The 15,878-nt window shown below is 36.8% G+C and overlaps 1 protein-coding gene across 1 annotated transcript in view; it reads right to left on the bottom strand.

Moving 5' to 3' along the window:
- Positions 1–15,878, bottom strand: part of LOC104490944 (calcium-activated potassium channel subunit alpha-1) — a gene marked incomplete at its 5' end in the record, with an annotated part of 129,780 nt that overhangs the window by 63,072 nt on the left and 50,830 nt on the right. The window contains one exon of the mRNA XM_010133295.1: positions 4,685–4,778. Within this exon, the coding sequence (XP_010131597.1) occupies positions 4,685–4,778 (94 nt within the window). The remainder of the gene's footprint in view (positions 1–4,684; positions 4,779–15,878) is intronic.

Here is a 15,878-nt window from a genome sequence, read left to right as displayed (position 1 = left end):
ATGTGTGTGTACATTTGAGTGTAAGTAGCTGGATGGGTGGATGAGGAGATAAATGTGCACAGCCATTGTTCATACACTTAGAATATTATATCCAACTTCAGGAAAAAGACAAGAGGTTTCCCCCTGAACTTCAGATAAATAATCTCATTAGGTTTCTGGAACTGTATGCCAAAAAGCTCACTATTTTCCTGTGTCACTTAGCTGAGTCTTGACAGACTCTGAGCAAGTTTTATGGTTTGGTTGGGAATTATTTTAGATCCTTGATCAAGAAAAATCCTCAGGCTTACAAAATTCTCCTTGGCAACACACTGAAACCCCAGCGTCCTCTGATGCCTCTGATCAGGGACACTAATGATAATGACCCTTTGCTGAGTATGCTACTTGTCTAGAGGCCTGTGTCAACTACACCACTACATTCAGAGTGGACAGGGACAAACTATTTGTTTGCTCTTCAGGCCCTTTGGGCCCTGTCACATGCTATTTGTTCTTGCATTAAGAGGTAGTTTGACTCAGCTGGGCTGACATTTCCTTCAAGTCAGTGTATTCCACTCATGCAGTAGCAGCAACCAAAGCATTAAGTGAGGACTTGAGCCCCAGCAAGTGGCTTTTTTGATTCATATCCAGGGCTTTTCATATTTTTACTGGTCATTCTGGAATCCAAAATGACACATTCTTTTAAAAACTAGCTTTGCTATTTGGTACGTAGGTGACATAGCCTACTCATATCTAATGTGACTGTTCATCAACAACATGTTTCAAAACCTGTGGCTGTCAGATGATGAACAGGTGACTTGATCTCACTGCATGACACCAGAGGCATCAAATGGTTCTCCATTTCATGAAGGAGACCTGATATGTGATTACTCTGTTACCTACAGCTTTCCTTCCTTTTCTTTCCACTTCCTATCTAAATTTTACTTCTTACTGTAATAGGATGTCCTTGTTTTCACATCTCCACAGGAGAAGTACCAAATTTTTCCTGTTGAAGTTATTTTAAAATAATACCCAAGTTCTTGTGGATTTAACGGGACAGAATTCTGTTGATCTAAACCAGACAGAAATAAGCATTATAAGGCAGAGTATTTTTCTAGTTAATTTGCCCTTGTATCTATAGTTGGAATTTGAAGGATTATTTTTCCTCATTGATTAGATTCTTCCAGTATTGCAACAGTGTGATTCTGCTCATGTCATTTAATGCAAGGCAGGGCTTGGTTAGACCAATGACTTTCTAAATGCGAATCTAAACCATTTGTGACGTATACAAAGAACATTCGTATGCCTACCACCTATTTATTTTGGTTAGTAATTTATTGGTGTTTAGAGACAATAACATCAAAAAGATAACCAGGAAAAGGTGCCTTCAATCTACCTATTCTGATCATATGTGGTAATATAGCTTTCTGCTTATGTGTGAGTAAACCACAAAAATTCCCACTTTCTGACCAGGTCTAAATAAGCACCTGTCAGACCTCATGTAAGAATGTCCCAGGGAGTCCCTATGATATAGCTTCTGTCCTCTGTTCTACTCCAGTGACAGTCATCACAGCATAATACCCTCTTTCCTGTTTTCCCCCAGCCACTACGGAAATCTAAAATCTATGCATCATTTTCGGCATCAGAAAGTGATTCTGAAGTCACAGCTGATTACAATTTATAAATAAACTTTCCTCCTCTAGATGCTCCAGACTTCTTGCCTTCCAGGGCCCCTCTAGATCCAGGACCAGAGCTGAGGAAAAGTCTGAAAAGTAGCCAGCTGTGTCTGTGGAAGGGACAGAGGTGAAGCTGGCTTTGAAAAGGAGCTTTTACAGCAAATTTAGGAAAAATATTGCAAAGATAAATATCAGCTACGGACATGACAGTGCTTTAGCTGATTTACCTCTTGTGCACTTTTAGCTGACATATACTAAAGATTTCTGGGCAGGAAAGCAAGTACTTGCCACTTTAGATAATTTGCAAGGATACAAAATAGAAGATAATACAGCCCACCTTTGTTTATCAGAAAGGAGAAACGCGTTTAGCCATTACGCACAAAGCTTAACAGAGTTCTCTTCTGATTCAATTCACTTTGTCTTACTTAGCACCTTGAACTTCGAAAGTTAAGTCAGTGTAGATAAAGGGTAAGACAAAGAGATGGTTGGGTCTGGGGAGAGGCTGACGGTGCCAACACAGGAATGGTGAATAGATTTAGCAGCAAGGGTGAAGAGAAAGAAAACAATGTCTGGATTTGGAAGCCTGGCAAGTTCTCCACTTGCTGCTCAACCTGTGTTTAGCAATTCTGATGTGCTACTGAGCAGACAGCTCAGGCTCAGGACGACTACTCTCCCTCAGTCCCTCTTCAGCAGGCAATGAAAGCAGGCTCTACTTTGAAAATCTTCCCCCATCATGCAAACTGACACAGGCATGTTTTTCAAAAACCCACAGCCAATCTGTTGATCATTACTTATTTACAAAGGCCTTCGGGCAGAAAGTCCTGTAAAAACCATACTTGATACAGTATACACTAGCTTTTTCTGCTTGTGGAAAAAAGTACCCCTAAGGCTACCTCAAACCATCACTTTCTATTGCACATAAAATGTACCGTGTAACACTAAAGTATTTAATATATATGGTATAATATATCTACAGGAAAGGCATTTGAGCAGAAGTATGTTACCCTGTATTTGGTAATTTGATGTTTTGCTGAAGGCTATGACTTGAAAAAGCCTGCACCTAGTACAGAGGACCTGTCATCTCAGTACCCAAGAGCCAATAGAATAAAGAAGTACCCTTAAGCAGCAAAACTTTGACACAGCTTTGAAGCATATGAAAACAGTATAACTCCCCAGAATTATTATTACTCAAGATCAAAGAAATGAGGCATACTTTACATAGCAAACAGGAACAGTGTGCTCAGCTCCAAATATTTCAGTTCTTTTTCTCTTTCTCTCTCTCCTTCTCTTTCTTTTTATTTATAGTTCCCCAAAATTAGGATTTGGTAAGCAGGGAATCTTCCACATGTTTAAAACTTTAAGTGGTTAAAACTGTTAGCACCAGATAAGAAGACTGTCCAAAGGTAAGTAAATTGAAAATAATGCTAGCATGACAACTGGCACCATAATAATGAGAAGTTTGCCAGTATGTTCATTTTATTCTTTCTCATAAACTGTAAACAAGCATGTAAATCAGTGTCATATGGGCAATGCTGAGGTAACAGGAAGGCAGAGAACTTTTAATGATACATTTAACAGAAATAGATGGTCAATAGGGAAAAAAAAAGCCACAGCTGGGTGCATTTTCCTCTGTAAATCAATCTCACTTCTGATTCTGTAGTCTAAATAGAGATGAAGAAGACTTGTAGAAGTTATGTCCTTGAATACGCCCTATATTGCAGTAACAATAAATACGGATGCTTCTGTAACCGGCCAAAGAAAATTCCAATCATCTACTGACTGAAGTACAAAAAGCAATACTAGCTAGCTCCACCCAGAATTGTTAAAGGAACAAAATCATTGTCAACAACAAAAGAAAAGTAATGAGTGATTTTTATATATATGTAAACAACTTTATATTCGTATTAATTTTTTCACTTAACCTCTGTGACTACAGAGCAGTTACGGTTATCCATACACCCAAACCCCAAACCACACAAATGTGTTTGTTTATACGTGTAAATAAGTTTACATTTTTTTTCTATGTTTATATCTATCTATCTATATATGCAGTGGAAAATCTCTGCTATGGTATTTAGCTCTGGATACGATTATGGACTGAGGTTCTGTCCTGGGTACTTTGGATATGTAAAACCAGAGCCGAAACAGCCTCCTTGTAGAAAATTCCATGTCTACTATCTGATTCTGTTTTGACTGACCTGAGTAGGCAAAAGGTGAATAACAGGGAGACAGAATGTAAATACCATATTAATTTAATAGATTCCAATTTCTTGTTGCAGTTCTAGTTTTAACATATCTCTTAGAGGCAATTTGTCCCATGGAAGGAAACTACACAGTTATACATAGGCCTACTGGTGTAAAATAATGTACACAGCAACTGGGGAAAAATATCACTAACAAGACGATATTTTCATCATTCATTTTTAGAGTATATTCTACCCTCTTAAAAATCCCTGTATTTCATTATTAATGTGCTTTTAGCCTGAATAAAACTGCATTAGTTTTGAACTTTGCTTTGGCAAGTACATAGATTATTAGACTTTTTTATCAGTCTAAATCAATTAACAGGAATTTGATTTCAATCGACAGGATAAAAGGAAGGTAATATTCAGGTTCATTTTTGATTGTGATGATACATCTCACATATGGCCTTAAGTACAGAAAACAGTACTCAGAGGGAATCCAACAAAAAGAGAATTGCCTGAGGCAAACTAACCACATGAGTTGCCCTGATTGGTTAGTGCTATCATTAGTGCCACTGCTGTTTAAGAACTACACACGGTCAGGACAGGGTGACAGCTAAGACTTTAAAGCCTATGTATTTTTCAAACAGCTTTTCAAACTGTTTTTCATGACAGAATTTTTTCAGCTCTATCATTAACTGCTGACAAGCTGACAGAATAAATACTTCAGCCTTTCAGAAACCATCTAACAATCCTTTTTTTCCACCCTCTCCTCTTATTTTTGATGTGGGGGGAAGAGAAGAGGAAGGAAGGAAGAAAGGAGATGAAGATATGAGTTTCTTACAGTCTTACCTCATCAGTTTGGGTGAGGAGTTGGGTGAATTTCGCATGCCTCCATTTCGCTGCTTTTTTTTGGGTGATAGTGTTGACGGCTGCTCATCTTCAACTGGAAATACAGGGAACTCATCAGATTAAGTACTGATCTAAGTGCAATATGAAATACAAGTGAAGTAGTAAAGAACACACACTCTATGTCCATTCACGCACTGATACTTCATTGCTAACACAGGCCCAACAGTAGCAAAAATCAAATACATGTTAGTTGAAGAGATTGGTTTGAAGGAGAAGCAGGGAAGAATACCAGGGTTTTGAACACAGGCGTTCAAATTGGTTTCATACTTCAAAAAAAAAGGGCAAGGGGAACCACATTCAGGTTATTCTTAGAGTTATTTTCAGTTAATCTGCACTACAGAAAAGTCGATTTAGTGCTCTGCTATATTCCCAGAAAGGCAAAGTACTATTTGCAATACCAATATAACAGCTGCCAGCCTGCTTTTTGCTAATGAACTAGACACCAGTTGGTTCTTGCTTCTCACATGCCAAACAACAGAGTCTTCATGAAGAGATGTAAAATATTCAATGCCTTTATGTTCAATGATTCAGTTAGTTGGGAATGCGAACGCAGCCTGCCATTGTGCACAGATCTCCAGCACAAGTCAGACCTCATCGCTCTACCCTTCTCACAAAGGGGAGTTTTAACAGGAGTGAACAGAATGAGGTTGAATGGAAGTGGGGAGACAATACCTGTATAACAGAGGATGCATGTGTTATGCAATCTTTTAATGAGGATGAGGTGCATTTTCAATGACAGATAAATTTCTAGAAGTAAAATCACTTACAGTTTTGCCAATCATAAACTGCTCTTGGATAACCTACGTCACAATACATATTGCATAGTGCAGCTTCCAAATAATTCATCTATAAGAATTGACCATTATCTTTACTGTTTCAAGATTGTTACTGCACTCAATCTGCACTTTTACACGTGCTATCAAAGGGAATTGTCTTGTGCCTGCTTTCTGAAATTCACACCGATGCTGAATTATTTTAACACGAAGAAGGAAAAATACACCCTTTTTTATCCATTTGTTAACTGAAAATTGAACTAGAAGATAATGTAACCAACGCCTAGGAAGTTGTTATTTTAAAGTTAAAAGGAAAGAGATTAGTAGCTAAATTAAAATAGCTTAATACACATTAGCAGTACACAAGCAGAGGCTGCAAAAAAAATTCTGTTTGCGACAAGCTATGTAAGAACAACAACAAAACCCTGGGATGTATGTCATCTGCCCTAAACTTATTGTGGAAGAAATTAAGGAATATCCTTCTACCCTAACCCTCTTCTGACACTATTTCTTACAGACAGCATTCTAGCCTGTCATGTCTGTCTGTTTGCCCAAGTCTGCTATGGAACTGCGGTTTGCTTTGGTCTAGACCAAAGGACTGGGCCCTGAAAACACAGATATGCTGTCCTTTTAAATGACCTGGTATCACCTACGGAATCAAAATCAAAACATTGCAAAAGAAAAACAAACCCCGCTGAAAAGCTAATCCCAAAATAAATGCCCCAAAATGTGGCATAAAAGATAATACTTGGATGAGAGCAATGACTGTCTAATAATGATTTATTTCACTAACTTAAGTTTCTTTTCTTCTTGGGCAGTATCCCCAAAGACAAAGCCATTTCCTTCTCATTTGACTTTTCATTTTTTCCAAGTCAGAGTCCTACAGTGGAAATGCTTATCAATGGCTAGTCTTTTGCTGAGAAATAAATAAGCCCATAGAAAACTCTCAAAAATACACAAATTTAAGTTTTCTTTCGTGACAGTTTGTTTGGATTAAACTATATCACTTCAGTATTCAGCTATTTGAAACACAAAGTGAATATGCACAGAATTATTTTGTAATTAATATCCTTCTATTTCTGATTATAACAAAATGCAAGTATTTGTGCATTTCAGAACACCCTCTGCAAACCACTCTCTTGGAAATGGCCTCGTCTTGTTTTAAACTTATCTATCAAAAAAGTTATTCACAGGCAGTGCCATACAGGCAATAGGTTGCTTTCAAGATATACACTGTGCTCTCTGGTTCTTTATAGGATATAAATCTTCAGTTCCATTCTGATTAATCCACCATTTAAAAGATCAAAGGAACAAGAACCATGCAAAATGTACCTTCCAAGAACCAGCTACAACTGATATGTTTTGTCTCTTGGTAGTAAAAATCCTAAATTTCACAGGATGTCAAGAGATTCAGTATTGCACCATAAGCAAAGTGTATATTGTTATATTATTCTAACAGTTTAAGGAAGACATATAACCATCATGACCATGTGCCATAGCTTACGATAACAAGAGTTAACTGTATATCACATTATAGCCAGAAATATTTCTATGAACAATAGAAAGGTCTATTAAAAAAAGACTAAACACCATTTCCCAAGTTTTCACCTAGCTAATGTCTCCTGTTTGTTTTAAACACTGAAAGTTCATTTAATAGGGATCTTTTGTACTATATGGTCCAACACTTGTGTTCTCCAGTGCTACAAGGTGATACTAACCTGCCATCCAACTGAAAAACAAAGCCTTAGTAGTAATGATCCAGAATAACCATTTCTAGAACTAGATTTCTAGCAGCTTGCACTTATTTTTGGTACTGTATCTATAATAAATAAGCTCCTTTTGATATGTGCTTATATTCAAATTATGTTACTGTCACCAACTGCCTGGAAAGTCCAAGGTTAATATGGCTCACTAGTTAATACCTATTAGTGAAGCCTTCTAAGGGATCTCAATTTGTTGCTAAAGCAATACCTTGCTTAAGCAAGGAAGCCATTTAGTCTCGCTGCAGCAATGACACGCGATCTATCTTAATCATACCACATCCAAAGAAGATTTTGTTTTACAGTGAAATCTGTACACTGAAGTTTAAAGGGCATCTGCAGTTTAGAAGTAGAGCTCCATAAGAGTGGGGGAAGGGAATCCATGAAGCTGAAATATGTGAATGGTATATAATGGACACCATTACCTATGGCTTCATTCCCAAAAGTGTTGCGATGATAACTCACAAGTGGCTTCTTACTACTAAGTAGGATATAAAACATAGTTAATTATTGTCCTTCAGATACTCTTATCAATTTCCTGCATATTTAAAGAAAGAGATGTAGCAAAAATTTTTAGTAAAGCCATAAAATACAATTTTAGTTTCATGGTTCCTGTGTCTGCATTAATTTAAAAGGGGAGTCTTAATTTTGCTTGTTCTTATGAAACACAACCATATTTGAATAATGGGCTGTGATATATGGTAACTCTCATGTTGCATGTTTGACCTAGTGCTTTTGTTAATGAGTCTCCATTTTTAGTATTTTCAATGTCTTCATGCTACAGGGTTTGTATTAAAATACAGTCGTATTATATCATGCAGATCTTCTTCACCAGCTTTCATAAAAATTGCAAATAAGTTCAAGAATTGGAAAGAGAACTGTATAGAACTGGAACTCAATCCAGCCTCTGAGTTCTAATAAAATTCAAGAGATTGTTTGCACATCCCTAAGTATAACATTTAATGTATTGTTGTAACAATCCAGTGCTCACTTATCTAACAGGCAGAAAATATAACATTTTTGCAGTTTGGGAAGACTCAGTGCTAGAAAAATGTCAGGGGAGTCTAATGAGGTTTCAGATGCTCCAGTTTATGCTGGAGTTTAAAAGTTACACTGCTGTTTTAACATGTTTGTTTCTTCTTGAGTAAACAGAATTCGTTATTTCAGTGACATAAACTCCAGACAATGTTCCATGAATTGATTTAAGATGTGCTGGTAATCTTTACAGCCTTAATGTGGAGATGAACATCTGTAACAACATATTACTTGACTTTTATCCTCATTTCATTCTTTAAGCAAAATAAAGGAAATGTCTTTCAGAAACAATGGACAAGTTCATAACTTTTTTATTATTATTATTTTCTTTCTATTCCTTACCTAACTCTGTCTCCTTCACTGCCTCTCCAATGTCTTTAGCAGAACAGTTTACAGACACTTTTTTAGACCCCAAAAAGAGCTGGAATTTGAAATAACACCTATGTTCCTGAATATCACACAAACTGGAATATCTGGTAAACATATTCTGTCTAGCATCTAAACGCTTCACAGCAAATAAACCATATGAAAGGTAAAGCACAAATCACTCAGAAACATTAGTTGACTAGCTATCTCGATTAACTTATTAATCACCACATCTGGAGAAACCCACACCTGTAAGCACTTAATGGAGCATTAGTAATATCACAGTCAGGTGGAAAACAAACTGCAAAACCATGCACAAACCAATGTGAATTGCCTTATGCATCCAACTACGGGGCTACCTACGGAGATCTTGGTTCAACCCAGGCTTTTGGGAGTGGTAGCAGTATTTTACAGGCAAGCTGAATGCCCTTTGCAATCTACAGTTTGTAGATTTTCCTTGTTCAACAGAACTCAGCAAGTTAAGGTGCAGCAGCGAGGGGTTGCTGGGTAGGAAGAGGCTCCCTTTACGGTTATTAACAAGTGGAACAGGTTCCGAGATTCCTTCAGTGGATTTGGCACCAACCAATACATTAGTAGTTGCATTCTTGAATTGATATGAACATTTTGGGTAACTTGATCTAGCTGCATTCTTTACTTCTAAATAATAAGAAAAAAATTAAATTAACGTCTTTATTAAAAAATATTTCAAACCACAGGCATGAATTGATCTTGATATTATCTGGAGTTACAGATTTTAATGCCTAAAGTATCAGTTTTTACAGCTGAAATAAAGGTTTATCCCTGCAACAACTTTAATATTTTTTCCTAAAAATGGCTTGTTATAAACGAATACTTATAAAAAGATTATTCCACAATATTGTATCTTTAAGCAATAATCCCAACCTAGTGTAAGTTGTCTGAGGCAACACTTATTTCCCACATGTTGATAAAGGCTTTCAGATTACTAGCTGTGGAAGATGTTTATTCCTTTGAACCTACTGAATATGACAGGGGAAGTACAGCACTTTGCTTCTATTAAAATAAATAAGGAATCATAGGAAAAGGTAAGGTCAACACTTCAAAATTGTGCAAGCATACTCAGGGAATTAAACTGATGTTTAGGAACCTACATAAAAGTTGTTGAGTATTCAGAAGTGCTGAATACTGCAAATTTCAGGAGATCTTACATAGCATCTCTGAAAAGAAAGCTAATAAATTTTATTCCCTAAATAAGGATTTAACTTAAATCTGTGATTCTTAGTCTTCCATTTCTAACATATGAAAAGTAATTAAACAAATCCCCATATTAATACCACTAACAAATGTCATCCTCTACAAAAGACAATAATAAAATGTTTTTCTGGTAAAAATATGCAGTAATGACTTTATCCTAATGCTTGTTTCTTTCTGAATGTTTATATTATAGAGAAGAACGTATATAACTGAGCCGCTAAGACCTTATATGCTGTTACGAGTGAGGAGGTTAGGTAGGGAAGGGTTTATGGACTTAAAAACTTGTAGCATTAATTCCAGATGTTTCAGTTGCCTCAAAGGTTCCATGGAAAACTTTGAGTAGACAGTAGCTCCAAAGTATCTGAGGAGGTCAGCATGGTTTTTTGGCATCTTTATCTAGTTTACTATCAGCTAGAAACACTATCAGGCAATGGGAAAGGTATGTAAATAGCATCCACATGCAAGTCATTTGTGTTCAAGCACAAAATCTCTCGTGAAAAAGGTGATTATATGTGAACTATAAGAGTCATTTGAATGTATTTTTTAACATGGTTCAACTATTTGGTGTCAAAGTTTTCATTCCCATTTATTGACCTCAGAATTGATGATGGCCTGCTACTACTCTGACAGGTGGCTTAAAAAACCAGTGAGAACAGAACTACAGTTAACTTAAAATGTTACTCTGCACTTCACTAATAGTAGTAACATTTAAAGCGTAATGACATTAATGCATACTCATGAGAGTTCACACAGATTTTAAATCACTGGAGAATAGCATATATCTTTGATTAGCAAAACTGCCACAAAAATGCTGTGTATCATATTGGATACACTACTTGAAAATTATCAATCGAATTATGAATCTTTCCTCTGAGTTACTGGTTTTTTGTCAAATCTTGTACTTCTATCTTTGATATTCCTCCAGTAAAACAACTTTCAGATAACAATATATATCTGCAGAGACCTATCTCCCTACACAAGTCACTGGTTGAGCACACATTTAAACACTTTGAAATGCATCAATTTGGTTCTATTTCTAAACTCCAGACATCAATATTGGAAATAATCTTTATAAAGCTACATGCCTGCATCCAAGTACCTTCACATTCAATAATGCTTATTCACCCTCCAATCAAGTTGTTTATGAAATTTCCTAACCTTTTTACAGTCTCTCCTGGAGATGGTTTCAGACACCAGACCTGACTACTCAGCACTACACTTCTGTAACAGTGTATGTCTTATAGCATATTCCATGCAGACATAGCAAGCTTTCCCAGGATTTTGTGCTCGCAGTGGCACAGCATGAGCCAGAACTAAAATACTTTCTCTTTTGGTACAGCTTAATAACTTGAGCTTGGCATCGTATTTAATAGCATCACATGATCTTGTTCCGCATGAAGACAGACTGAGCTGCTTAAAACAGATCTACTTCTCCTTGTTTCCAACAGTGTGGATAGGCACTACCACTGAAAAGCAAACCAATAAACAATTGGGATAACAGAGTTGCCATTTCTTTCTTAAATTATTAGAAGTTTAAAAGTTCTAACTAGCAGTTTTATCCCATGATCTCTACCTCCTGCCTCTGACAAGAGCTTAGCTGCTTCACGTGAAGATGGAAGAACCCCCACAGTGGATGACTGTGAAATACCTTGTTCATAGGGCAAGTTTCTTTCTGACTCCAACAGTTTACAGTTCCTGTCTTTTTAATTGGTCTTGAAAAGCAAAGATTACAGTATAATATCTGAATAACCTGTCTTTGGTAGAGATAATTATTTCTTTCTTCACTCCTCCAATAAAATTATGTATTTTTTACCCTAGAAGAGTAAAACTGGCTATGTTTAGACTAAATAGCCTGTCAAGTCGTACATGCAAACTGCCACAAACATGTCAAGATACACATGGAACTATATGTGCAAGCAGAGAGGGGCAACTTTCAACACAAGATATTATTGTGCTTTCAGATTAAGCAGTATTACACAACCAGGCAAGAAATCCAGGCTAACACCATCATTTCTGCAGAAAGATACTACCATGTGCAGAACCTAAAACTTTTTTTTTTTATAGCATCCTGTTGTTCTGCAAAAGTAATTTCTTTTTATTAATAATTTCTTAAAAATCTGCACCACTGTGTGAGCTGATTTCCATAGAAAACACATTTGTGAAACAAAGTTTGCTATTAATTATACGGAACTAAATAGACCCTTACATAGTGTCACTGCCTCACTAGGTTTGGCAAGCAAACTGTCTGGATTGGGGTAATTTGTTGTACCACTGTGCAACGTTAAAAGACAACCTCCAAATCCACAAGGGTTCTCTTCCAAGTATGTGATCGGTTTAGCACCAGCAAGTCTACTAGAAGAGAACTATTTTCTAGTCATAGTTACATTAGTTTATTTCTATGTAATACGACATTTGCCTTTGTTTCCAATGCAAATCGGGTTACAGGGCAAGCGTGCTGCCTGCATTGTTTATTCCACCAAAGTTCATTATAACTATTCAGGATACTGTCAAGTATGCATAAGGCCTTATTATTGTTAACTAAGTATAAAGATACTGGTCATTTTGAGAGCAAATTTTGAATAGCTTTTTTGAGAATACAGAAGTGGCTAAGAGTAGAGCAAGAAATTTCATGTTTTCTGTAGTATTTCCTAATTGCACCCCGGGTGAACACTACCTGCTTTTGGTGAATGCTGTATAGAACTTGCCCAAAAAACCTGTCAACATTAGACAGGTAAAAAAAAGTGTCTATCAAATGGGAGATATTAATGCGATTTATGTAAAGGTATTTTGAAGTTGCACACATTCCTATTCCTTCTCCCCACCCTCAAGAACTCCCTTTCAAGCTCAATGACTTTACGCTTGCCTACAGACTGCATTAGGGAATCGTGCCTGTTTCTATTTCTATACATTTTATTTATTATAATGAACATAATTTGAAATGCAATCTGCAGCTCCCTGAACATTTTTAAAACAACCACTATAGTTAATCTAACGCCTATGGCAATCTCTATTTATTCTTTCCAAGCATACACTTGCCATAACTTAAAACTGGGCTGAGCTTTAATTTAAATGTAACAAGGCAGAGTACCAGTACAGTGCTTTCAACAAAATGGCTGAAACTGGCTTCAGCATGATTTGCCTGGAAGGGAAGATGAAAATGTGTTTTAAAGGAGAAAAAAATATCCTGACCAAAACCAGACATTCTAAACAACCACCACCGATACCCACTGCTCCTTTCCTCTCCCATCTCTATCAGCTGCTAGGCTTTCAGCACTGTTTTTCGCCAGACACTAGCACAGTGTTTTCCTTCATAGTCAGCCATCAGCCAGAGCTGTCACTTGCAGATACTTCATTTTTGTTTCAGTCTAATTCATACTGCACCCCCTTAATCTCTGTAGTGAGTAATGACATGTCACTGTGCAGATATGCCAGATCCAGCACTAGAAGTATAGAGTGTTTTTAACAGTCAAACTATCTTGGTTTGAAAAAAATATTTTATTTCTCCCCTCAACTTAACTGTTCTCTTTCTTCTAAGCATCTTCGCAGCTGACTTCCAAAGGCGCAATCACCATTGTGCAATCTGGCATGTCTTCCATAAAGCTCAGCTTTATGGTGGTGGGTGAAGACAGTACAGAAGCCCTGTATTCCTATATGCAAATAATCAATATGTTGATTAGGTTTTTAGCTACCAGAGTTGTTCTGATAGGAGTGACAGTGACCACGATGTCCCTCTTTCAAAGACAAGCCTGTTTCGACTTTGCTACCTACCACTTTGTGAATCAGGCAACTGAAAATACCCACAGCAATTCCCCCAGACTGTCAGCTATTGCCGTGATTCCACCCAGCACCCCCTGTACAAGACAACAGATTAACCATTAGGCTAGATATGTTGAAAATATACAGCTTCAACCTTTCCCCAGCTAGCTCAGAGCAATGTATAGATGATTATTTCAACCGTCAGCTGCCGCATAGACTTAAACCCCTGCACAATAACTCCTGGATTCATCTGCCCCTTGTCAAACTTGCACAGTTTTACTTTGAGCATACATAGTGTGGCAGTTTCACTGCGGATCTAGAATAATCCAGACGGCTGCTGTCTCTTTGTTAACAGGAAGCTAAACTGATGAGTTTGTAATGCATTTCTTATCAAAGGTAGTTTCAGAAAGGAAAATGTGCCCAATCAGTTAGGGTTGGAATTCAGCACAGTATTGAAATACAGTTTAATCTAAACATCTGTTATTTGCTGGGAAAAAAATATTATTCATCCCCTTTAAAAATCGCTTTATGCCAATGAACTATTTATTTTACAAATTTACTTGATTCTTTGGTGGTGACAGTTGTAATGAAATCACAAACTACAATGCAACGGTGCTTGATGACATACAAGAATGTTAATTTTAGAGACTGCAGAAGTGTTTGCTTGGTGCCTGAAATAGTAATTTAAATGAAACAGGATTGCTGGTTTGGTTTCTATGTGCATTACAAACCTAAGGAAATGCATTTCACTCCCTTTTTTTATACAAAGAGATACACTGCATGTCTCTACATACTAGTACCATTAGAAAAGGATGCAAGGCTCACTGGCTTTTAGTTGCACTGTGTGCCATCTGAAGCAGATAAGAAAACATCAAGATCCTAGACTGTCAAGCACACATCATCTTAGAACATTTTACAAATACCGAATGGCGCTTATATGAGACATTCTCTTTGAAACAGTGCAGTCCAAGAAACATCTTTTTCACTCTCTCTCTTTTTTTTTTTCTTCCAGGTTTGCACCTTTTGACTAAAGGCACATAAAACTGAATGACATATGCATTGCTCTACTTTTTGTTTATTGGCATTCAACACTTAAATTTTATATTAATAATAAACAGTCTTTCAGTCTTAATTCTCCTCACACATAAGGGACTGAAACTCAGCTGCAGATTTATTCCTCACCTTTGCTTTTCCCTGAATGCTGTAAAAAGACAGTTAATAGAAAACATGGAATGTTGCTAGGCTAGATCCTGTTATGTATTCTAGATGGCTGCTCTGATATTCTGTGAAACTGTGATAAACTTGCAAGTTCCTGAGCTTTAAGAGTTACATGTACATATGGAATGAAATATAGACTGCAAGGGTGCTTGGAAACCCAGCAAAATTTTAACTTGAATCTTTTAATGAAAAAAAGTTGTAGGTATGGTTTTACACTACTTTTTAATTTATTTTCAGGATTAGAGCAATCCTCTAAGGTTGCTGTAGAACTTCGATTTTTTTTTCTTTGCTCCTCCAGTTTAGTACTGGAGCATAATTATTACAGATGCTTTACAGAGATATCAGCTGTTTACACTTCTCTGTTACTACATGTCACCAAGCAAATAAGTGGTTTAAGGATGTTCACATTGTGGTTGATCTAAAGTCCACTGAAGTCAGAGAAAACGCTTAAATTTCCTTCAGTGGACTTTAGATCAGGAGCTGTCCATACGTCAGGCTTCAGGGTGCAAGCTGATAAAACGGGGCACAAAGAAGTCCCTTCCCATATGTACAGCACTTTACAATTGGCTTGGGCAATTTAGAGAATAAATGCTTCAGATTTCATGGACCTGGTTTCTATACAGAATAATGTACACAATATGACAGCATTTGTAGGTAACAACCATCTTCCCTTTCCTCTGATAAACGGGCGCAGCAGAAAAAAGCTACTTTATTTAACCCTTAATCAAATCCTAAGTTATAGGTCCACTGAACCTTGAACATCTTTTCTGATTCAGATTTTAGTACTTCCTCATACACGTTTTCTTCATGTATTTCTTCGTTCATTCTCCCTTGCCTTTTAAAATTATGATTCACTCTGTAATTGTTCAAGTCGTTATATTGTTATGGGGAAAAATAAAAGCATCTGTGGACATTTTTTCCTTTCACTTGATTGTCCAATTGAGTTCTCCACTTGTTGCACCCATACAGAACACTATTTGGGTAAATTTTACT

Source organism: Buceros rhinoceros, unplaced genomic scaffold (genome assembly GCF_000710305.1).
Source record: "Buceros rhinoceros silvestris isolate BGI_N320 unplaced genomic scaffold, ASM71030v1 scaffold7643, whole genome shotgun sequence".
NCBI lineage: Eukaryota > Metazoa > Chordata > Aves > Bucerotiformes > Bucerotidae > Buceros > Buceros rhinoceros.
Note: the sequence above shows the minus strand (reverse complement) of the source record. Positions and strands in the feature narration are given on the sequence as shown.